This window comes from Argentina silus (assembly GCF_951799395.1).
Source record: "Argentina silus genome assembly, chromosome: 8".
NCBI lineage: Eukaryota > Metazoa > Chordata > Actinopteri > Argentiniformes > Argentinidae > Argentina > Argentina silus.
This window is the reverse complement of record NC_139662.1, coordinates 16,028,821-16,053,056: the sequence shown is the minus strand read 5'-3', so window position 1 is coordinate 16,053,056 and position 24,236 is coordinate 16,028,821. Positions and strand designations below refer to the sequence as shown.

General features: G+C 45.7%; 3 protein-coding genes across 3 annotated transcripts in view; 2 read left to right on the top strand and 1 right to left on the bottom strand.

The window, feature by feature from the left end:
- Window positions 1–643: 643 nt before the first annotated feature.
- On the top strand, window positions 644–8,131 carry LOC310808027 (sodium-dependent lysophosphatidylcholine symporter 1-like; the record flags this gene model as incomplete). The annotated part of the gene is made up of 14 exons (XM_083674724.1): window positions 644–727; window positions 932–1,051; window positions 3,006–3,130; window positions 3,842–3,974; window positions 4,101–4,179; window positions 4,376–4,563; window positions 5,007–5,097; window positions 5,409–5,530; window positions 5,754–5,837; window positions 6,475–6,558; window positions 6,845–6,957; window positions 7,128–7,271; window positions 7,483–7,659; window positions 8,036–8,131. The coding sequence occupies 14 exons, from the start codon at window positions 644–646 to the stop codon at window positions 8,088–8,090; spliced, it is 1,599 nt and encodes a 532-aa protein (XP_083530850.1). The 3' UTR covers window positions 8,091–8,131.
- A 526-nt stretch (window positions 8,132–8,657) lies between these two features.
- LOC310808726 (sodium-dependent lysophosphatidylcholine symporter 1-like) lies at window positions 8,658–18,463 on the top strand. The gene is made up of 14 exons (XM_083675782.1): window positions 8,658–8,757; window positions 9,159–9,278; window positions 10,504–10,628; window positions 10,977–11,109; window positions 11,308–11,386; window positions 12,030–12,217; window positions 13,987–14,077; window positions 14,254–14,375; window positions 14,455–14,538; window positions 15,840–15,923; window positions 16,116–16,228; window positions 16,620–16,763; window positions 17,334–17,510; window positions 17,956–18,463. The coding sequence occupies exons 1-14, from the start codon at window positions 8,668–8,670 to the stop codon at window positions 17,996–17,998; spliced, it is 1,593 nt and encodes a 530-aa protein (XP_083531908.1). The 5' UTR covers window positions 8,658–8,667; the 3' UTR covers window positions 17,999–18,463.
- A 105-nt stretch (window positions 18,464–18,568) lies between these two features.
- The window catches only part of sdcbp2 (syndecan binding protein (syntenin) 2), a 13,490-nt gene continuing 7,822 nt past the window's right edge, over window positions 18,569–24,236 (bottom strand). The window contains 7 exon segments of the mRNA XM_083675764.1: window positions 18,569–20,238; window positions 20,410–20,501; window positions 20,906–21,077; window positions 21,589–21,764; window positions 21,978–22,136; window positions 22,359–22,435; window positions 22,438–22,458. Coding sequence (XP_083531890.1) covers window positions 20,184–20,238; window positions 20,410–20,501; window positions 20,906–21,077; window positions 21,589–21,764; window positions 21,978–22,136; window positions 22,359–22,435; window positions 22,438–22,458 — 752 coding nt within the window. The 3' untranslated portion in view covers window positions 18,569–20,183.

Sequence of the window (24,236 nt, the reverse complement as noted above, 5' to 3'; positions counted from 1 at the left end):
AGCACGGACTTGTTTTTCAGCTGCGGTCTGCCCAGTAGGACAGACCGCAGGACGTTCAGACACAAGTGCGCTGAGTTATGCATTTGTCTGTGGAATGGACGATTCATGCCAACTCTGAAGATTATTCATGTTGGGTTATGTTGATGATGAGTTATTATTCTCTTATACTGCAGCCTAGCAAGGTAGCTTTATCCAATAGCTACCAGGATCTTTTGATCTCGATATAAGAATACTCACAGGAGGCTATGGATATGCATGACAACCGTTGTTATGTTTATCTCCGGTGTACGGATAATAACAATGTGTACCACAATGAAACAAGGCTGCTAGCTCCAACACTACGGGACTGCTGAGTCTCTTCAGCAACTGTGCTGGGGAAAGGACTACTGAATAACTTCAATGAAAACATTCAAAACATTGTCCAACACAGTCTCAAATGAGTGGTGGGCCTAACTAAAAAACTGTCCGTTTCTTCTTTTGCAGGTTTACATTAAGATCACTTTTACGTTCCGGAACTGTCCTGCTTATAGTATCTGATTGGCAATTTCATTGCGTAGGTGTGGACACGCCTCTCCATTAAACAGTGCTTTAAAATAGTGGCCAACTTAGTTCAGGTTCCTCTAAAGTTAGGATCAACCAGAGAATGGCACAGAGCGCGGTTGTGTCTCCGCTTCACCGGGGGACCGTTATCGGTCCCGTTACCACCGACGGTACAGACGTGACACAGGTAGGCTAGTATTGGTGCTGTGAAGTTCAGTTGACAACAGCCTAATTATAACAATATGTTTTTCATATTAAATTGTGTTATCTTTTCCCACTGCTTTTAGATTATTTTACGAAGTAGCGTAGATGTTGAGATTGAGAGAGTCATTTCGGAATGATGTGAATTGATGAAACTCACTTTGTAAAAAACGTCGCTACTTTGAAGCAGAAACCCGCAGGTATCCCCCTGTCCCGGAAGATCAGCTACGCGGTGGGGGGAATGCCCTATCTGATGACCTCTACAGTCACGGGGTCCTTCATGCCAATCTTCCTACTGGACGTGGTGCAGGTCAGAGCCGTGTTTATCTCTATCAGTGAGCTCAGAGCCGTCCAGGATTCAGCCATATGCTACAAGTTAAATTTTTTATTTTACCTTTATTTACACTCACCGAACACTTTATTAGGGACACCTGTACACCTTCTCATGGTGGAGGTGGTGTAATGGGAATGTTTTCTTGGCACACTTTGGGCCCGTTAATACCAATCATCGCTTGAATGCCACAGGCTATCTGAGTATTGTTGCTGACCATGTGCATCCTTTCATGGCCACAATTTACCCATCTTCTAATGCCTACTTCCAGCATGATAATGCACCATGTCACAAAGCAAAAGTCGTCTCAAACTGGTTTCATGAACATGATAATGAGTTCAGTGTTCTTCAATGGCCTTCCCAGTCACCGGATTTGAATCCAATAGAACACCTTTGGGATGTGGTAGAACGGGAGATTCACAGCTTGAAAGTGCACCTGAAAAAAACTGCAACATTTGCGTGATGCAACTAACGGTGTCTTGCGCTAAATCTTGGTATACAACATAACTAGAGAACATAAAGTAATTTCTAGGCTAAACCTGGTCAAATATATTGCTTGCTTAGATTATCCTAGTACACAGATCTATCTGTAGCGTTTTCGGACAAATGAGAAATTCGAGGAGATTTATTTTAGACAAGCAATAACTTGAAGTTGCTTACGTTAAAAAAGTGTAAATACACAAAATATAAAACATAATGGTCAATGTCCTAAGAAAATAACCAAATGAGAAAAAAGATTGTCTTTAGCAAGACTATACGTGCTAACTCACGTAGGAGATCGGGTAAACTAGGAGTAAGATTCTGAAAATAATTTATACCATCCCAGACCAAATGGAATTTCTACAGAAAACATCAAAGGACCTTCTGGCAAGTTTTATCAACAATAGTATTCAACTCATAAACAGTGTTATCTACAGGTCTTCAGCTGGATCCGGAGCTGGTGGTGCAATACCATTTATATCCCAGTTAACCGGTTCTAATGAACTGTTTGACCAGTTTGCTGAATCTCTGTAGAATGTTATAAAAGATACACGTACAAATACTCGAAAGAAACATCACACAATAATGAAAATTACATCAAAATACTAGTCATAAAACACACATTAAGATAAGAACAAATATGACTATATACACATCAAAGAAACATTCAAATGTCATAATGAACCCAAAACACTCGTAAAGTTGATCAAGACATTCCCTTTGGCTCATAAACACAGAGAGTAATTCACATGTAAATAGAATGTATTGGTCACACTTTTAGCCAACAACTGTGACAGCATACTCTTCATATTTTCAGACCAGTTCAATAATCAGCCTGTCTTCAAATCCATCCACAACAGCAGCAGGGGGAACAATGTTTCAGACAAAACAACTTACATACACAGACACAACATTGAACTATAGACACACTTGCAGTACAACAGTTACAAATAGAAACACAAGCGTCATAAGTACAATCAGCTGTCCTAATGACAATTACACTCATTTAAGATACACTCTCAGCCAAAAGGATCTACCTAGACACAACTGTATGTATTCTGGCCATGTATAAGAAAAACCTTTTGAAGACCATGTGTTGGTGTCATGTAGAACACTTTGTTGCCATGTAGAACACTTTGTTGCCTGTAGAACACTTTGGTGCCTATAGAACACTTTGGTGCCATGTAGAACACTTTGTTGCCATGTAGAACACTTTGGTGCCATGTAGGACACTTTGGTGCCATGTAGAACACTTTGGTGCCATGTAGAACACTTTGGTGCCATGTAGGACACTTTGGTGCCATGTAGAACACTTTGGTGCCATGTAGAACACTTTGGTGCCATGTAGGACACTTTGGTGCCATGTAGAACACTTTGGCGCCTATAGAACACTTTGAATTATATGATTGATTGAGTTATTTAATACTGAATCTCATATCTGACTCTATACTAGATGGGTACGTTCTACACCTCTCTGATCCTGTTCTTGGGTCGAGTGTGGGACGCTATCACTGACCCTCTGGTGGGGTACCTGGTCAGCAACAGCAGCAAGACACGCATCGGGAAACTCATCCCCTGGTGAGTCCCCTGTATCTGACTGGGTTAGCCTTCTGAGCTAAAGGCCAGAGATACAGTGCCCTGCATAAGTAATTGGGCAGTGAAGCATTTTTCTGTTGGGTCAATGAGTTGCAGACTTCAGGCAGTTATTGCATGCAAAGGATTGTCCAAATACTAAACATGAGTGGTTGATTTGGACATTTGATGAATCTGTCCCATTACTTTTGGACACGCTGAAATAGTGGGACTATGCATAAAAAGTGTGAATGGTGAAACCAATATGTACAGAAATACTGTCAAATAAAAGCTGAAAACCTCTACTTTAGCCTCATAGTAATTGTTTGATTTAAAATCCAAGCTGTTGGAGTGTAGAGCCAAAAGAAGAAAAAATGCTTCACTGTCCCATTACTTACGCAGAGCACTGTATGCAGGAGGCTGCATCTTGCCCTTTGGCTGGATGGAAATTATCCTCTACAGGCCTCTCGATCCTGTCTACAGGTGTGGGGTTCATTTGGAATATGAATACATTTTCATTTATTTGAATGTTTTCGGTATTTTACATTCATTTCTCACATTTGTACATTCTGTCTCTCGCCCTCCCTCCCTCTTCCAAATTCAAATCTGAACTAGCATCTGAACTGCATTTACAATTGTTGAAAATGTCCCTCCCCCCATCCCTCCCTCCCTCCCTTCCTCCCTCCCTCTCTCCCTCCCTCCCTCCCCCTCCCCCAGGATCGTGGTGGGGACTCCATTTGGTGTTTTGTCCTACATCATGATGTGGTTCATGCCCCAGGACTCCATGTCCCCTGGCTTCAGCTTCTTCTGGTTTTTGACCTGGAACTGCCTCTTTAACACCTTTATGACTGTGAGTTACCATAGTAGCCAATGTTACTGTGGTAAATTACCATAGTAACATTGCATGCATGGCAAGGTAAGGTATTGATGCCTATGTAGTGTTGCTGTGGTTACAGTCTGTCTCTTCTGTGTGCAGTGCTACCATGTCCCCTACTCCTCTCTCAACATGTTCCTGGGAGGAGACCAGAGGGACAGAGACTCTGCCACATCCTACAGTAAGACTCTCCCTCTCTCCTTCCTCTCCCTCTCTCCTTCCTGTCCCTCTCTCCTCCCTCTTTCCTTCCTCTCCCTCTGTCCATCTAGAAATGGGATAAAACAGCCTAGTAGCCCACACTAAAATAAGTACTATACCTCTCTCCCTCTCTCCTTCCTCTCTCTCCTCTTCCTCTCTCCCTCTCTCCCTCCATCTAGGAATGGGGATGGAGATGTTTTCTGTTCTGGTTGGAGTCGTTGTCCAGGGTCAGATCGTCTGGGTGTTCCAAGCCAAGAATGCAAGGGCATGTACCCAACTGAACCACAACGAGACCTTCCTCCAGAACATCTCCTCCCTCCGCCTCCAGAACCTCTCCTCCCCCCTCACAGACACCCTTCAGAACACGGTTGGTTTGTCCTTCATGTCTCCTTCATGTCTCCTTCACGTCTCCTTCATGTCTCCTTCACGTCTCCTTCGTGTCTCCTTCATGTCTCCTTCATGTCTCCTTCATGTCTCCTTCACGTCTCCTTCGTGTCTCCTTCATGTCTCCTTCATGTCGCCTTCACGTTTCCTTCATGTCTCCTGAATCCTGGACCCATTGTTTACTCCTGCTTGTGTGTGTTTTGACCGTTGTTTACTCCTGCTTGTGTGTGTGTGATCGTTGTGTACTCCTGCTTGTGTGTGTGTGATCGTTGTGTACTGCTGCTTGTGTGTGTGTGATCGTTGTGTACTCCTGCTTGTGTGTGTGTGATCGTTGTTTACTCCTGCTTGTGTGTGTGTGATCGTTGTGTACTCCTGCTTGTGTGTGTGTGATCATTGTGTACTCCTGCTTGTGTGTGTTGGTGTCAGAGGAGAGCGTACGTGGTGGCAGCGTTGGTCCTGGCGGCTATCTACTTCCTGTGTTGTCTGGTGCTCTTCCTGGGAGTCAAGGAGCAGCTGGGTGAGTCAATGGGTGAGGTGGGGGGGAGTCGGATGTGAGGTGAGGGGGAGTCCGGGGGTGTGGTGGGGCGGAGTCCGGGGGTGTGGTGGGGCGGAGTCTGGAGGTGTGGTGAGGGGTAGTCGGGGGTGAGGTGGGGTGGAGTCCGGGGGTGGGTGGAGTAGGGTGGGGGGGGTAATGTACCAATAGATTAAAGTTCGGGGGTGAGGTGGGGGGGGGGGGGGGTAATGCACCAATAGATTGAAGTTGCTTCCTCCCTTCATCTTCTCTCCGTCATCTGCACTAATCTGACCCTTGACCTCCCCCACAACCAGCCCCTCTCAGCACCCTGGACAGGATCCGCATGCCGTACCTCACAGGTATGAAGATGGTGGTAGGACACGCCCCCTACGTCAAACTGGTGGCTGGCTTTCTCTTCTGCTCGCTCGCGTTTCAGGTGTGTGTGTGTGTGTGTGTGTGTGTGTGTGTGTGTTTGTGTGTGTGTGTGTGAGAGAGAGGAGGTGATGATGATGGTGATGATGATGATGATGGTGGTGATGATGATGATGACAATGATGATGATGATGATGGAGATGAGGATGGTGATGATGGTGGTTATGATGATGATGATGATGATGATGATTATGAGGAGGATGATGATGACAATCTCCTCTCTGTAGATGGTTCAGGGGAACTTTGCCCTCTTCTGTACTCACGCTGCAGGTGTGGGGGCCTACTTCCAACACATCATCTTTCTCAATATGGTGAGGACACTAATGCACTAACCACACTCATACACTCCAATAACACACTAACCTACTGGTGAGTACACTAACCACACTCACACACTACTACACACCCTATCTAGTACACTAACCACACTCACACACTACTACAAACCCTACCTAGTATACTATCCACACTCACACACTACTACAAACCCTACCTAGTACACTAACCACACTCACACACTACTACAAACCCTACCTAGTATACTATCCACACTCACACACTACTACAAACCCTACCTAGTATACTATCCACACTCACACACTTTCTATGGAAACACTTAGTCTGAAGTTGCTCTAAATGTGACTAAATAACACTGTCAATAATAATAATAATCATAATAAAAATAATAATACATTTTATTTGTAAAGCACTTTCGATTTGAACAATCTCAAAGCGCATAGAACTGAGTGCATTTAACAAAGTTTAAAAAAAACAAAAAACAAAAAAACAATCCACTATTAACAACTAAGCAGACTACAGGAAGGTGTAGAAGAGGAGGAAAGTGTCTGGGTGGTCCAGAGGTCCACAGGAAGCTCATTCCAGAGGCCAGGGGCGACAGTACTCCCATACCAACACTGAGTAGTGGTTCTCTCTCCTCTCCTTGTCTAGATTGCTGCTACGTTGTCTATCCCTTTGTGGCAGACCCTGCTGGTGAGACTGGGAAAGAAGACCACCCTCTTAATAGGCCTCTCTGTGAGTTCAACTGCAGGAGACTTCAGCAGACAGCTCTAAAATACACCATGGGCTTAGCCGTAGACAGCTAACCAAAGTAGCTAAGTCAAATAAAGATTCACTATGTAACTATTTCATTGATGTCTCTCCCCCCCCCCCCCCCTCCTCCTCCCCTCTCTCTCTCCCCTCCTCCTATCCCCTCCTCCTCCTCTCCTCCTCCTCCTCCTCCGCTCCCCCCTCATCCTCCTCCCCTCCCTCTCTTCTCTCCTCCCCTCCTCCTCCTCCCCCCCTTCTCTTCCCCTCTCAGGTCTATATCCCAACTCTGGCAGTAGCAGTCTCTATAGGCAACAACCTGCCTGTCTTCATCTTCGTGGTCATCGTATCTGGGACCGGTGTCGGAGCATACGTCCTGCTTCCCTGGTGTGTGTATATTGTGTGTGTGTTTTATGTGTGCATGTGCGTGTGTATCAGCAAGACAGTATGCATGCAATTTGCACTGCTTTAATCATGACACAAGACTGTAGTACGCTATTCTGTCCTGCCTCTATGGTGGTATGTGTGTGTGTGTGTGTGTGTGTGTGTGTGTTTAGGTCCATGCTGCCAGATGTGGTTGATGACTTCAAGGTGAAGAACCCCACCAGTACAGACCTGGAGCCCCTGTTCTACTCCTGCTACGTCTTCTTCAACAAGTTTGGAGGAGGGGTGTCTCTGGGGGTCTCTACCATGGTGCTACAGTGAGTTACACCTGACGTAGACACACACACACACACACACACACACACACACACACACACACACACACACACACACATACATACACTCACACACACACACACACACACACACACACACACACACACACACACACACACACACACACACATATTCAAAGACTCTTAAAAAATGTGTTTGTTAAGTGTGTGTGTGTGTGTGTGTGTGTGTCAGTTTTGTAGGGTACCAACCCGGGGGCTGCACACACAACCCTTCTGTGATCACAGCGCTGCAGGTCCTGTTCGCCCCTGTGCCCATCGCCCTGCTCCTTATAGGGATGCTGCTCTTCTACTTCTACCCAATCAACGAAGAGCACCGCCAACAAATTCAGATACAACTGCAGGAGGCAGTGTGAGTCTGTGTGTGTGTGTGTGTGTGTGTGTGTGTGTGTGTGTGTGTGTGTGTGTGTGAGAGAGAGAGAGAGAGAAAGAGAAAGAGAGAGAGAGCGAGAGAGTGCCTCTAACAGATCCAGAGGGAATTGCAGGAGGCAGAGTGAGTCTCAGTGTGTGTGTGTGTGTGTGTGTGTGTGTGTGTGTGTGTGTGTGTGTGGTGAGCACTTTCACTGAAATACCTTAGAATGGGCATATGGAATCCAAGATCTTGCTCTGTGATGGAATCTGCAGCATTGAGTTTGAAAGTGAAATGACACTAGAGTGCCACCTAGGGGCAGACACCCGTTACTGATGTGTTTGGTTCTCTCACCTCCTGCGTGTTATGGGTCTTCCAGGAGGAGTCGGGAGAGATCAGACGGGAGCCTCGCGGGCAACGCGGTGCACTTCTAGAGGTGAAGGTCATCCGTCACTTCAACGTTGTCTGAAGTCAACTCTACTTGGAATAACGGAAGAGGTCAATTTTGTAGGCTTCTCTATTGATGCTTTTGAATAAACATTGCTTTCCTGAAAGAGCTTTGTTGTATGTATTTATTCATTTGGTTGTTGTTTTGAGCCTGGTTGCTAGAAGCAGTACAGCTCAGCTTCATAGTGGAGGGATTTGAACCATAGCGTGGTACCCAATACAGTTGATATGTCGACATCATGTTCCTAAACACAGCGACGTTCACACATGTAAACCACAGTAATGAAACCCTCCTGTTGGAGTTGTCATCCCGCCAAACTCCGTCAGTGGCCAGGGCCTCTTTTTTGACGAGGAGTGGCCGTTACTGGGACGGAATAGCGGGTTTCAGTCTAGGACTGTTTATTTAACAACACCGTAAAAAGAGGGGCGGGCTGGCAGGCCGTTGTTGTGTTTGGATTGATGAAAGGCACGCCTCTGCTAGTACGGTAGTTTGGTTTGGTGTTTTTAAAGCTGCTTCGTTCTGCTGGTTCCTCAAAAGTTGTTGAGCGACCGACTGACCGGAGGATGGCAGAGAGCCAGGTCCGAGAAGCGTCTCCGCTGAGTGAGGAGACTGAGAAGTGTTCGGTTAGCACAGGGGATGGAAACGTAACCGTGGTAATATCCTGAAATTATAACATTATCGCCTTTATTATAATTAATCATTATAATTGTATCATCTCAATCTTTCGGCTTCAGTTAAAAAGTTAGAAATAAAGTTAGAAGGCAAGCAGAACGTTTGAGCTGAAAGTGAGCTAGAATTGTGGAATAGAAATGTTTTTCGCGGCGAAAATATATATATATTTTTAATCTTTTATCGCTTTAGCGTGACGTCTAATTCAGATTGTTAAGAGATATGTTTCCATCTCTCCTCAATAGTTTGCATAGAGTGGATTGTTCCGCATGGTATAGCCTGCTTTTCATATTACTATGAAATGACAACACGCTTCAAAGGAACCATGCCATATACAGGTCTGCCAGTGTGGCATGATGCCATCTCTCTTCTCTGTGTTCCGCAGAAGCACGCAGGCATCCCCTTGTCTCGGAAGATCAGCTATGCAGTGGGGGGCATGCCCTATCAGATGACCTCGAATGCAAAAGGGTTCTTTCTGCAAATCTTCCTGCTAGACGTGGTACAGGTCAGATCTATCTATTCTCTCTCTCTCTCTCTCTCTCTCTCTCTCTCTCTCTCTCTCTCTCTCTCTCTCTCTTCAATGATGTGTTGGCATTGTAACACGTCTTACAAAAGCACACATATAGGAACTTATGGTGGGGTGGGGGGGTGGTATGTTAACCTCTTGGCATGTGAGGGCTTTGTAGATGATTTTAGATGATTATAGAATTTGATGGCTCTTTTTTGGATATTAATTAGAAGGGGGAATTGGTCTAATTCTGCTCTGCATGCATTGTTTGGGGCTTTCCTCTGTTTCCTCTTTCTTCTTAGATTGCTCTTATAGAATTCAGCATGCAGAGTTTCAATTGGGTGTTTGTCCCATTTGTAAACTTCTTGTTGCATAAGTGGACCTCACATGTTGCTTCTGTATAGGGCAACTGGGTCAGGGATTGATTTGAATATTTTGAGAAAGACTCAAAACAAATGTAGATTTTTAGTCCCAGATGTGTGTGTGTGTGTGTGTGTGTGTGTGTGTGTATGTGTGTGTGTGCGTGCGTGCGTGTGTGTGCGTGTGTGTGTGCGTGCGTTGCATCTACGTTGGAGCCCAGTAAAAAGGGATATCTGGTTCCCTGACATGTGGAACTTTTTTGGAATATCATAATGTTAGTTTTATTGGGGTTGATTGTCAGAGCCCAGGTCTGACAGAACTGTTGTAGATGATCTGGTTGCCTCTGTAGTCCCTCCTATGTCGGGGACAGAATCACCAGATCATCTGCAAACAGGAGGAATTTCATTGAGACTAGGGGCTGCTGATTGTTCGAATGTTTTTCCCAGTTCATTGATATAAATATTGAATAGAATTGGGCTTATGTTGTATCCTTGTCTCACTCCTCACTCCTGGGAGAAGAAGTCTGTTAGTTTGTTTCCAGTTTTAACAGCACATTGGATGAGAATGTAAACATACACACGTAAACATTTTCAAAAGAAAAAGACATTTCAAGTGTAAATGTAACTAAACAATGAGAAATCAACGGTAAACATTATACATTAATGCCTTATAATGAGCTTATTAGACCTAGCATCATAGTTTCATCTAATCATAATATAATTAAAAAAAACTTACTTGTGAATAAACCATGTGTAACTATAAAATATGCTGTAATCTGATTGGAGATTGTTGTGTTGTATCTCATATCTAACTCTATCCTAGATGGGTGTGTTGCTGTATCTCATATCTAACTCTATCCTAGATGGGTGCGTTCTACGCCTCTCTGATCCTGTTCCTGGGTCGAGTGTGGGACGCCATCACTGACCCTCTGGTGGGGTACCTGGTCAGCAACAGCAGAAAGACGCGCATCGGGAAACTCATCCCCTGGTGAGTCCCCTGTATCTGACTGGGTTAGCCTTCTGAGCTAACCTCACCCCTTGGTGAGTCCCCTGTATCTGACCAGGTTAGCTTTCTGAGCTGAAGGCCAGAGATATGCAGGAGGCTGCATCTTGCCATTTGGCTGGATGGAAACGATCCTCTCTACAGGCCTCTTGATCCTGCCTACAGGTGTACCTTAGGGTTGATTTGGAATTCAGAAATAGATACATTTATTTTCATGTTTTTAGGTATTTGTACATGTTCTCTCTCCCTCCCTCCCTCTTTCGAATTCAAATCTGAACTAGCCCTGTATTTACAATTGTTGAAAATGTCTCTTTCTCATCCCCCCACCCCCAGGATAGTGGTGGCGACTCCATTTGGCATTGTGTCCTACATCATGATGTGGTTCACGCCCCAGGACTCCATGTCCCCTGGCTTCAGCTTCCTCTGGTTCTTCGTCTGGACCTGCCTCTTCGACATGTTCATGAGTGTGAGTTTCTATAGTAGCCATAGTTACCGTTATTAACTAGTACAAGATAACACTTTTCTGTTGTGTTCTGTTGGGTTTAAATGCTCTCCTCTCCTCTCCTCTCCTCTCCTCTCCTCTCCCCTCCCCTCCCCTCCCCTCCCCTCCCCTCCTCTCCTCTCCTCTCCTCTCCTCTTCTCCCCTCTTCTCTTCTGTGTGCAGTGCTACCATGTCCCCTACTCCTCTCTCAACATGTTCCTGGGAGGAGACCAGAGGGACAGAGACTCCGCCACAGCCTACAGTATTAAAATACTTTTAATTTCCTCTCTCTCTCACTCTCTGTGTGTGTGTGTGTGCGTGTGTGTGTGTGTGTGTGTGTGTGTGTGTGTGTGTGCGTGCGTGCGTGCGTGCGTGCGTGCGTGCATACATGGTCATTGTAATAACAGGATGTTAGTTGTGTCTGTTGGGGTGGGGTGTCAGTTTCCTGGCTGGAGTGACCTGAGGTAGAGCTATTGCCAACAGATCGAAGGTCACAGCCAGCTGTACTTCATGGAATAGATCAGGATTAGATAAAGAGAAAGTGCATTGTGGAATCAGACAGAGCTGCTGGACAGGGGTGATTTCATGTTCTAATGTCCACACTAGCATAGCAGTAGCTAGCTGCAGAACCATGTTCTAATATCCCACTCACATAGCACTCATTAGCAGCAGAAACATGCTCCAATGTCCCACTAGCATAACTGTTGCTAGCAGCAGAAACACGTACCAATGTCCACATTAGCATAGCTGTTACTAACTGCAGAAACGTGTTCTAGTGTCCACACTAGGGTGGGGGTTTGAGGGTTGTTTGCTTGTTATTGCTGGTGGAGACATTGAGAAGTTTGTTTAGGTAGTGTTACTCTCTCTCCATCTCTCTCTCTCCCTCTTTCTCTCTCTCCATCTAGGAATGGGGATGGAGGTGTTTGCCACCCTGGCAGGAGCAACCATTCAGGGTCAGATTGTGGGGGTCTACCATGCCAAGAAAGCCCTGGCCTGCAGCCAACTGAACCACAGCGAGATCTTCCTCCAGAACCTCTCCTCCCCCCTGGGCCAGAACTTCTCCTCCCCCCTCACCGACACCCTTCAGAACACGGTTAGCTCCCCAAGCAACCCCCAGCCACACACAATGAGAATGGAGTTAAAGTTAAGTTAAAATGCCTTTATTGTGTGGCTTAGTACCACCTTCCCATTGGCTTCCCCCCTAGCCTCTGCCTACACCGTGGCCATGGGGTGGCTCTGAGAGGAGGAGACAGGTGTATGCAGCAGGTGGAGCTCCATCTTGACCAGAATAATTCTTGCCATATCTAATCCTCTCAGGTGGGCCAGGGGCCAATGTGGAATACAGCCTCTCTCTGTTCTCTGCTCTCTCTCTCTCTCTCTCTCTCTCTCTCTCTCTCTCTCCTTCCCTCCTTCACTATCAGGCTCCTCTAGAGTAGAGAAGCGTGGAGGGGACTTGCTTGTTTCACTTCCTCCCTTCGTAGGGGGACAGGAAGTGTGACAGAGGACAGTCAGTCAGCCAGTCAGTCAGTCAGTCAGTCAGACGGTCAGTCAGCCAGCCAGTCAGTCAGTCTGTATGTAGTCGTCCAGTGGTTTAGGTGTGGTGTGTGGCTCTGTAGTCCAGTGGTTTAGGTGTGGTGTGTGGCTCTGTAGTCCAGTGGTTTAGGTGTGGTGTGTGGCTTAAAAGATCCGAGTATGCAACCCTTCACCATGGTTAAACAGTGTGATGCTACTGACTATGAGAGTTTCACTTGTTCATCGTCGTCCACCCACCGCCCCAGCCTCCGCCTGTTCTGTCGCTCTGTATTTACCTCCCTAAGGGGGGGGTTGATAAAATGGGCTCCCTGCTTATGTTATTTTGTATTTTATGATGCTTAATTTCAGGCAGGGAGCTATACAGAGTGGAGACATTAAATTACGCCAAACTTAAATGTATTACCATTTTCATTAAGAATGATTAAACTGACGTAAGTGTCCTGACTGAACCATGTGTTCTGTTGTCCATTAATGAGTTTCACCTAAAGATTGGTAGCACCAAGATCATCTCTCCTCCATGCACTGCCATGGTCTTAAGATGTACTTGGTGATATGAAGCTTTCAGGCACTGTTGACAGCTATAAACATAAGGGTTATGTATTATTATTATTATTATTATTATTATTATTATTATGTATTTAGATGTATTACCATACCATAGTTTACACTATATAGTTGCAAAGTTGAAGTGGCAGCATTGTGTTTATTTATGAATTTATAGTTGATGTGGCAGCAGAAGTATTTGGCTAGATAACAAGATTAGGTGTGACCACGGCATTAGATTGGGACATTTGCGGAGGAGTGTACTTCCCTAGTTGCAGTTAAGACAGGAAGTATTGTATATGCAATGTTACACATCAGCCACAGTCTGTAAGTTTTCTTCTCTGTGTTGTTCTTGCACTTGACTCACACAAGCCAAGATTGTTCTGACCGTTGTTTACTTCTGCTTGTGTGGCAGTGACTGTTGTTTACTCCTGCTTGTGTGTGTTTTGACCGTTGTTCACTCCTGCTTGTGTGTGTTTGACCGTTGTGTACTCCTGCTTGTGTGTGATCGTTGTGTACTCCTGCTTGTGTGTGTGTGATCATTGTGTACTCCTGCTTGTGTGTGTGTGACCGTTGTGTACTCCTGTGTGTGTGTGTGATCATTGTGTACTCCTGCTTGTGTGTGTGTGACCGTTGTGTACTCCTGTGTGTGTGTGATCGTTGTGTACTCCTGCTTGTGTGTGTGTGATCGTTGTTTACTCCTGCTTGTGTGTGTGTGATTGTTGTGTACTCCTGCTTGTGTGTGTGTGATCATTGTGTACTCCTGCTTGTGTGTGTTGGTGTCAGAGGAGAGCGTACGTGGTGGCAGCGTTGGTCCTGGCGGCTATCTACTTCCTGTGTTGTCTGGTACTCTTCCTGGGAGTCAAAGAGCAGCTGGGTGAGTCAAGGGGTGAGGTGGGGGGGAGTCCGGGGGTAGTCCGGGGTGAGGTGGGGGGGAGACCGGGGGTGAGGTGGGGGTGATGTACCAATAGATGTACCAATAAAGTTGCTTCCTCCCTTCATCTTCTCTCCGTCATCTGCACTAATCTGACCCTTGACCTCCCCCCCAACCAGCCCCTCTCAGCACCCTGGACAGGATCCGCATGCCGTACCTCACAGGTATGAAGATGGTGGTAGGACACACCCCCTACGTCAAACTGGTGGCTGGCTTTCTCTTCAGCTCGCTCGCGTTTCAGGTGAGTGATGATGATGATGGTGATGAAGATGATGATGATGATGATGATAATGATGATGATGATGGTGATCTTTTTGCAGATGGCACAGGGGAACTTTGCCCTCTTCTGTACTTATGCTGCAGGTCTGGGGGCCTACTTCCAACACCTGGTCATTATACTACTGGTGAGTACATTCCTACACACCTTCCAAAGAACACTAGCTCACTTAACTACTGGTGAGTACACTAACCACACTCACACACTCCTACACACCCTTTTAAGTACACTAACTCACTAAACTACTGGTGAGTACACTCCTATAAACCCTTCTAAGAACACTAGCTCTACACACTCCTAAACACCCTTCTAAGTACACTAGCTCACTATACTATTTGTGAGTACACCCTAACTCACTGATTCTCAACCTTAGGGTCATGACCCCACATGGGGTTGCGAAATTATTTGGGGGTGGTGTGAAATCATGTTCTATAATAGGCCTAGCCAAATATTTGATCCTATTAATAATTGACTTTATATTAGAAAAAATATAATTTAAAAAAACAATAAAAAAATACCCACAGTAACTGTGCCGAATTTGGCACAAGCTACAGTAGCGATGTACCTGAATCGCATACTCAGATGAGCGCATATTGTATTTTTTTCAAATAAAAACTCAATTATTAATATGATCAAATATTTGGCTAGGCCTATTATAAAACAAAAATTCTTCACATTTTATAAATTATATGAATAATGAGATCTCAAATCCTTTGAAACCTTGCCATCAGGACAAAGACTGAGGTCCCTTCCTTTTAAAACGAAGACATCCCTTAACAGCTTTGTGCCGACACCAATGAGACTAATGAATGAAACAGCACGTCTTGGGACACAAACAGCAGTAGCAGATGAAGAGCTATTATCAATCAGAGCTTGAATGCCACAGCCTATTTGAGTATTGTTGCTGACCATGTGCATCCCTTTCATGGCCACAATTTACCTATCTTCTAATGGCAAGTTCCAGCATGATAATGCACCATGTCACAAAGCAAAAGTTGTCTCAAACTGGTTTCATGAACATGACAATGAGTTCAGTGTTCTTCAGTGGCCTTCCCAGTCACCGGATCTGAATCCAATAGAACACCTTTGGGATGTGGTAGAACGGGAGATTCACAGCTTGAAAGTGCACCTGAAAAATCTGCAGGAATTGTGTGATGTTATCATGGACCAGAATCTTAAAGGCATGTTTCCAACATCTTGTGGAATCAATGCCACGAAGAATTAAGGCTGTTTTGAGAGCAAAGGGAGGCCCTACCCAGTATTAGTATAGTGTTCCTAAAAAGTGCTCGGTGAGTGTATATCTAGACTACATCTTTTTTGGGGTTGTGAGCCAAAAAGGTTGCACACCACTGCTCTGACTAACGTAATAGTGACACGTGTCGTAACGCTGTTCTTCTTCTTCTTCTTCTCTATTCTCTCCTTGTCTAGATTGCTTCTACGTTGTCTATCCCTCTGTGGCAGACCCTGCTGGTGAGACTGGGCAAGAAGACCACCCTCTTCATAGGCCTCTCTGTGAGTTCGGCTGCAGGAACGGGATGCATGGACTTCATCAAAGCAGCTCAATCCATCATCATCATCACCCTCTAACTTGTCCTTTATCTTTCCCTTTCGCTCTCCTCTTTCTACTCATCTCTTCCCCTCTCTCTCTCTCTCTCTCCTCCTCCTCCCCCCCCCCCCCTCTCTCTCTCCTCCTCCTCCTCCCAGACCTACATCCCACCCCTGGTGGTGATAGCCTCTGTACGCAGCAATCTTCCTGTCTTCATCGTCATGTCTATGTTCGCTGGTTTCAGCCTAGCTTCCCTCTACCTGCTTCCCTGGTGAGTTAGGCTGTGTGTGTGTGTCTGTGTGTCTGTGTATGTGTCTGTCTGTCTGTGTGCACGCGTCTGTATGTGGCCCAATCAGAATAGGACATGATAGTTTATAGTTATATAATTATAGTTATTACATATTTGCATGTACATAGTCAGAGCTCTGCCTCTCTCTCAGAAACCTGTTCTTCCTCTCTCACTGTGTGGTTACCAGCAACCGGTAACACTCGTAGCGGTTATGTTATGTGTGGTTGATGACACTGTTTCCTAGAAAAACATTGTGTTGTCAGAGTGATTGTCCTCCACCTGTGGGCTGTGTTTAGGGAACATACGTACATGAACATACAGTATATGGTATATGTATGGATATATTGTACTGTGTGTGTGTGTGTGTGTTTAGGTCCATGCTGCCAGATGTGGTTGATGACTTCAAGGTGAAGAACCCCACCAGTACAGACCTGGAGCCCATGTTCTACTCCTGCTACGTCTTCTTCAACAAGTTTGGAGGAGGGGTGTCTCTGGGGGTCTCTACCATGGTGCTACAGTGAGTTAGCTTAGCCTAGCCTGCTACCAGACCTGTAGTAGTGAGTCACACCTAGCTTAGCCTAGCCTGCTACCAGACCTGTAGTAGTGAGTTACACCTAGCCTATCCTAGCCTGCTACCAGACCTGTAGTAGTGAGTTACACCTAGCCTATCCTAGCCTGCTACCAGACCTGTAGTAGTGAGTTACACCTAGCCTATCCTAGCCTGCTACCAGACCTGTAGTAGTGAGTTACACCTAGCCTATCCTAGCCTGCTACCAGACCTGTAGTAGTGAGTTACACCTAGCCTATCCTAGCCTGCGACCAGACCTGTAGTAGTGAGTTACATATGTATGTGGTACAGTGAGTTACATGCCCTGTTTGAACACTTGAGATGTATCCTTTCTTCCTACCTTCCTTAAAGTAATCAATGTTTTAACATGATTGGATTGGTCAAAGCAAGCTTTCCATTGCTTTGTTTACACCAATCATGTCGTCATGATCAATGAGTTTTTTATTTAAATTGTTTGGTTTCTACGCCTTTAAAATATAATCCAGTATGTACTTTATTAAACCATTTTCTCCTTGTCAGTTTTGTAGGGTACCAACCCGGGGGCTGCAGATCCAACCCTTCTGTGGTCACAGCGCTGCAGGTCCTGTTCGCCCCCGTGCCCATCGCCCTGCTCCTTATAGGGATGCTGCTCTTCTACTTCTACCCAATCAACGAGGAGCGCCGCCAACAAATTCAGAGGCAACTGCAGGAGGCAGCGTGAGTGTCTTGTACAATTCTTTAAAATGGCATCCTTCCTCTGAGTAATCACTGATATGATGTGACTGGATAGGAGGCAGCTGTGTAGTGGGGTACATGCTTTCACCTATCCAATCATGTTAGATCAGTGAGTCTACAGTATCGGTTCATAATGGTGACAAGATGTCAAATTATATCCTAGCACGACACCTAGTGGCAGGTAATTGCAGGTGCTGCTTGTTAAATCTATGACACGGAATTATAGGCATACAGTAGTTGGCTAAACCTCTGAGTGTCAATATTAGAGTGGTGGTGTAGGTGTAGTCCTTTAGGAAGTCTTCTAACTGTCCTCTGGGAAGTGTAGTCTTCTAACTGCCCTCTGGGAGGTGTAGTCTACAGAAGTGCATGTTATTGCCTGCAGTAAAGAACATTTCTGTTGTGAACAATACTGTGTTGGTCCCTACAGGAGGAAGGATGGTAGCCTAGCAGTGGATGCAGTGCCTCTATAGAGATCCAGCAGATGCCAGTCAGTCTACTGGAGACCAGACACAGCTGGGACCACAGACAGACAAGCCCACATTCTGAAACCTGGGATTGCGGGAGACGTTTCAGTCATTCATGGGACTTTATCATCATTATCGATGATAACATCATGTGATGTTATCATTGTGTGTCCTCTCTCCACTATTCATGTCTCTCCAAACAACTGGGTTCATTCCCTCCCCTTTTCATAAAGTTTATTAAATGTGTCTTAGCTGTGTTCTAAAGAGCTGATTGCGTTCAGTCTTATGTATTACTGGTGTCTGTTGATGATTGTGCAGAATAAGAACACGGAACCCTCTCTATAGGTTTACCGTGTAAACACAGTACACCCAGCTCTCAGCCTACTGAGACAACACACTGCAGAAGCATTACAAGACAAATCTCCCCTAAATAATGGAATGTACTGCATCTGTACTCTACTGATGTGCCTTTGTAATTCTTTTGAAATAAATATTGCTTTCCAAAAAAGGTGCTTTAGTTCGACTATTAGCAAAGTATTTGATAGACACTTCACGAGACATGACAAAAACAGAGGGTTGCTCATCAACAGAAGGTTTTTTTTTTATTTGTTTTTATTTGTTTACAGTAATTATCTTGGTTACATTCGTATATAAACTTTTAGCTTCTAGCATTTACATAATGATGGCTGTTGTCATGACTTTTATCAAAGATTACATTTCTAATAAAAAAAACATGCATCTGAACATGAAGACCAATAAAAGGAACAACTTTCTAATATTAAAAAAGAAATTCACTGATTCCGATTTGCGCATTCAATCACCAACACAGGAAGGAGGCTTATCCTCTAAATAAAACCCCACAAGACAAGACACGTCGATTGAACAGTTGGTGCATTGGCAAACACCATCAACTTCAGTCAATTGATTACTTATTGATTACTTTGAGCATCACGCTGATCCATTTCCCAGACCTAACTGATAAAGTACATATTTGTTGTTGATTTTCACATTAATTAGTTTAAATGGTTACAGGAAAGACGACCTGGGAACAGGAAGTGAAAAGTGCACTTAGTGGGTCTGCCCGGGGATATGTCCCCTGCTGCATAGGGCAACAACCAACTGCTGCTTCTGGTTCCTACTCTCTACCCTACTCCCCGGAGTGTGCACTCCTTCACTCCCCCTGATACACACACTGAAGGAATGGAACGGAGATGGGATGGAAGCCATGTGCACACTCTCTAGTGTGTACTTGCACTATCTACATCCATAAGTGTGAGTGCACACTTTAGGGAGGATGGGAAGGGAGGCTGGTGGAGGCAGATTTCTGCATCCAACAGCCTCCCCTGGAAGGTTGCCATGCTCTAAATGCCCCTAGCCTCTGACCCCCCCCAGACCCCGGCCCACAGGCACTCCTGTAGATGTGAGAGGATGGGACAGGTGTGAGCAACATGACGCAGATTACACCTAGCTGGAACCACTGCCATATCTCTGAACCAATCAGATCGGGGGGGGGGGGGGGGGGGGGGCGGCTGATGAGGGATTCAGGGTTCGTTCGTCCGTTCATTGTAGGGTTCTGATAAACGACCACGGGACTCGTTCCTCATTGGCTTTTACAGCATTATGACACACAAGGTGAAAGGTCACTCACTAGCCAATGAGCAATCTCCGTTCTGGAGGAAGAGGAAGTTAGGGGGTGATGGTGGCGTGCGCATGGCTTTGAAATGATAACTGGTGTGTACTCAGTGACACAAACAAAACAATAACAACAATAATAAGAATGTGATGTCATACATGACAACTAGATTACTATATCAAATAAGACATGAATACAGACAAAACAAGTAGAAAAGGAACTAAACTGAAGAACAACATCTATATTTGAATGATAAAAAAAAAGGCATCTTAGATTGTTAACAATGATGAAGATGAGGAGGATGATTGTGATAGATTGTGTTTCAGGACGGAGTGAGAGGGGAATGATGGGAAAGGGAGAGGGGGGGGTGGAGGGAGAGGGAGGGGGGGGATGAAGGAAGAGAGAGAGGGGGAGGGAGAGAGATAGAGAGGGAAGGAGATGGAGGAAGGAAGGAAGAGGAAAAGAGAGGCAGAGTGGAGAGACAGAAGGTAGAGTAGGAAGTGTAGATTGTAGGCATCCAGCAGGAGGTGTGGTCGCGGTCGACTCAGGGTCCAGTCCTCACACCTCGGGGACAGAGTGGTCCATGGCTGACCGCAGGAGACCACTGGACATCCTACCACACAGAGCATGGACAACATCAGAGGTGTGTGTGTGTGTGTGCGTGCGTTAGCATGCGTGTGTGTGTATATATTAGCGTGTGTGTATGAGCATGTGTGTGTGTGCATGCAGTAGCGCGTATGTGAGTGTGTGTGTGTTAACGTATGTGAGCGTGTGTGTGCATTACCTCTTGACCATGTGTTCGTAGATGAACTTGGGCATGATGGTGATGGTCATGGCGGTGGGGGAGGTGGTCAGGATGTCCTTGATCTGAGAGTCCTGAGAAACACACACATACACAGTCTTAGCTCAGCACTGACACACACACACACACACACACACACCTACCTAGCTCAGCACGGACACACACACACACACACACACACACACACACACACACAAACACAGTCTTAGAACAGCATTGGCACGTACGCACACATACATGCACACACACTCACTCTTTGCCTACCACAGACACTGACCTTCATCTATCAACACTACCCTTGAACAAAGGGGAGGCTGGTGGAGGTAGAAATCGGAGGACGGGCTCATTGCAATGCATTTCTCATTCCGTTCCATGCATTACAATGAGCCCGTCCTCCAATTTCTACCTCCACCAGCCTCAACTGGCCTCCAGTCTCACACCATGAGAGCTTCTCAAACTGTTCAGAGCCAAATCTCACCTTGAGTCCAATGACATTCTGCCCATTGATCTCACAGATGTAGTGCTCGGTGAGCAGGCCGTTACGTGCGGCGGAGCCGTCTTTGACCAGGGAGGTGATGCGGCCAGACTTGAAGATGAACCCAACATGACCGGAGCTGTCCTTGTGCATGGTGACGGTCCGCTGGAACGGCCTGGGGAGGAGAGGAACACACACACTCATCAGTATCTGTGATGTACGTACACGTATCCACACACACACACACACACACACACACACACACACGATCGACCTGGAGACCAGACCAACACACTTTATTCAGTCAACTTGTTCATGTCTCCCTGCTCTAATACATTCTCTCTGATTAAGTTTTCGGGTCCTGGGCAGAAAACCTCTAAACTGACAGCAAGCTAGGGCAGTGTGCAGTGTGGTGAGACGACCAGCAGGGGGAGACAGAGATAAGTGTTTGACAGATCCACAAAGCTCAGAGATCAACTCAGGACAATCAACTCTCCTCCCTCCCTCCCTCCCACAGCTTGCTATTGCTCACTGACACACCCATACCCCAGAAAAACACATTCATAGTTAATTCTGATTCATGCTAGCTTTTTACTCTAGACAGCTTTCTCTTCCCTAGTCCACACTGCACACACACAAACACACTACCCAGAACACAGACACGTCCAGGCTCCCTCCCTCCTCACCTGTCCCTGACGATCAGCTCTATGCGGTGTTCAGCAGCCACCTTCAGGGCCTTGTGAGCCTTGTCTAGGCTCCAGCCGGCACAGTTCTGACCGTTGACCTGCAGAACCTGGTCCCCGAACCGCAGGCCCGCCAGGGCCGCCGGAGAGTTAGCTTGGACCAGCTGGATAAACACTCCCTGAGAGAGAGGAGGAGCAGAGAGAGAGAAGAAAGCACTTTCATTTTCTCTGTACCTTGAATTATCTGCATAAAGTGATGAAAGAGAATGAAAAACTAAATGTGTGTAAACAATTAGCTTAATTGAACTACTAGTTAGTATTTACTGACAAGGCTAAAATGAGTTTCAAACCAAGCCTTAACCTTAGACCCCCCCCCCCCCCCCCCCACTCACATTGTCAATGGCTCGGAGCCGGAGGCCGACTTTGCTGTCTTGGTCCTTACAGAGGATGACCTCCCGTAACCCCGGACGGATCTCCGCCCTCCTGATGCCCACGTCAGACCCCGTCACTGGCCGCACCATGCCCCCCAGACCTGAGGAGGACACCGCCACCTGCTGGAAGGAGGAGGGGAGGGAGGAGGGAAATAGAGGGAGGTGGGTTTGAGACAGGAGGAGTTGAGAGAGAGAGTACAGGAGGTGAGTGGTGAGTCAGTCAGGCCCTCTGGTGCTCTGGGAACACTGCTCCACTGCATTATGGGTAATGAAGAGCTTCTGAGAGCTCCTCCTAAACCACTGAGCCCCCCCCCCACCCCCTAGCAGCAGCAGTACACTTACATTGTCAGCCAGTGGCACCAGGGCCATGTTCCTCTGCATCTCATCACTGTTAAGGCTCAGACCCATGTATTCTCCAGCTCCTCCAGGTTAGGGTACAGGCCTGGGGGAGAGGGGTGGGGGGGGGAGAGAGAGAGAGAGAGAATGACATTTAAACTCACAGCATTTACAAAAGTCAACATTATGAAGACAACACAACAATACACTGTCTCACAGAATGAGAACAGCATATAATCTAAACAATGAACACACACGGTGATCATTTCTATTCACGTTTTCAATACTGCTGACAAATCATGTATTCCCGATTCGTGCATCCATTGTAATGGACACGTGATGTGTGTAAAATACTTCTTTGAAGGTTGTCCTTTTTTTGATCACTGGTCAGCACAATCGTGGTGTGATACTTGTAAATTGTAATCACTATTATCTCATTTATGTTATGGTTTCTGTCAGCTGAGAGTTGGCTCAATTAGACTGCTTGTTAGCTCACTTTCCCCAGAGCCATGAATAATGGTTAGCCTTAGCCTACATTTATTTTACTTCTGTGCATGTCTGAAAGTCTAAATCAATCAAGTAAACTGCTCACATTGAGGACATACAGTTGTCAAGACTTATAATTTGTGCAAATGCTTCTGTGAAAAAACAGTGTGACAGTCGAAACTAAAATCATCATAGCAGCGTGAAACAAACAACAACAGCCACCACCGGGTACTTTCAACTTTCAGAAAGTGTTTTAGTCAATTATGTGACGCATTGTAAATATGTAATCGCTATAAGATAACTTATATTATGGTTTCTGTCAGCCAAGAGTTGGCTCAATTAGCCTGCTTGTAAGATCAGTCTTTCCCCAGAGTCAGGAATAACACAGCCTTAGCTTCCTTTTTTCCGATTTGGAACAAAAACTGCTCACATTTTGAGGACATACAGTTGTAAAGACATAGGCCTATAATTTGTGCAAAATGTTTATGTGAAATAACAGTGTGGTCAGCTCAATGCTGATTGTTGCGACAATCGTGAATAGATGTTCTAATCAAGTGTTCGATCACACCGCTGAGACCGTACGCTTGAGGTACCACTCCAGACTTGTATCACCCGTTTGATCGTACACGTCAAAGGGTTAATGACCAGTAATGTCATGTAGTAATGTCAAGTTAATGACCAGTAGCAATGTCAGGTTAATGACCAGTAGGAATGTCAGGTTAATGACCAGTAGGAATGTCAGGTTCATGACCAGTAGGAATGTCAGGTTCATGACCAGTAGGAATGTCAGGTTCATGACCAGTAGTAATGTCAGGTTAATGACCAGTAGCAATGTCAGGTTAATGACCAGTAGGAATGTCAGGTTAATGACCAGTAGGAATGTCAGGTTAATGACCAGTAGGAATGTCAGGTTAATGACCAGTAGCAATGTCAGGTTAATGACCAGTAGGAATGTCAGGTTAATGACCAGTAGGAATGTCAGGTTCATGACCAGTAGGAATGTCAGGTTAATGACCAGTAGGAATGTCAGGTTCATGACCAGTAGGAATGTCAGGTTAATGACCAGTAGGACTAGGACGTGTCTTTATCCTGCTGTAGACATACCTGACAGTTAACCACCCTCTGTAGCAATGCAGCTAATAACTATGTTGTGTTTTATGTACAGTAAGACTTTCCTGGCATGAGGCCCGTCCGCCCTCCCTCCCTCCCTCCCTTCCTACTGCAGCAGGTCAGTAAGGAAGCAGCACTGTCACTCCCAAATACATCAGAGCCAAATCTCAAGCCTTCCCTCGATTCCTCATATTCTCATCCGCCTTCTCAAACACAAAGTCTGAGAGGAATTAGCCTGCTGGTGGTGGTGGTGGTGGTGGGGGGTATAAGGCATGTCAAAACTATTTT

What these genes read in the sequence shown, in the direction of transcription:
- LOC310808726 (XM_083675782.1), top strand. Translation starts at nt 8,668, where the DNA reads ATGGCAGAGAGCCAGGTCCGAGAAGCGTCTCCGCTGAGTGAGGAGACT. An exon ending in TCCTGCTAGACGTGGTACAG is followed by an intron (nt 9,279 to 10,503) that starts GTCAGATCTATC and finishes ACTCTATCCTAG; the next exon opens with ATGGGTGCGTTCTACGCCTC. An exon ending in TCCCTCTACCTGCTTCCCTG is followed by an intron (nt 16,229 to 16,619) that starts GTGAGTTAGGCT and finishes GTGTGTGTTTAG; the next exon opens with GTCCATGCTGCCAGATGTGG.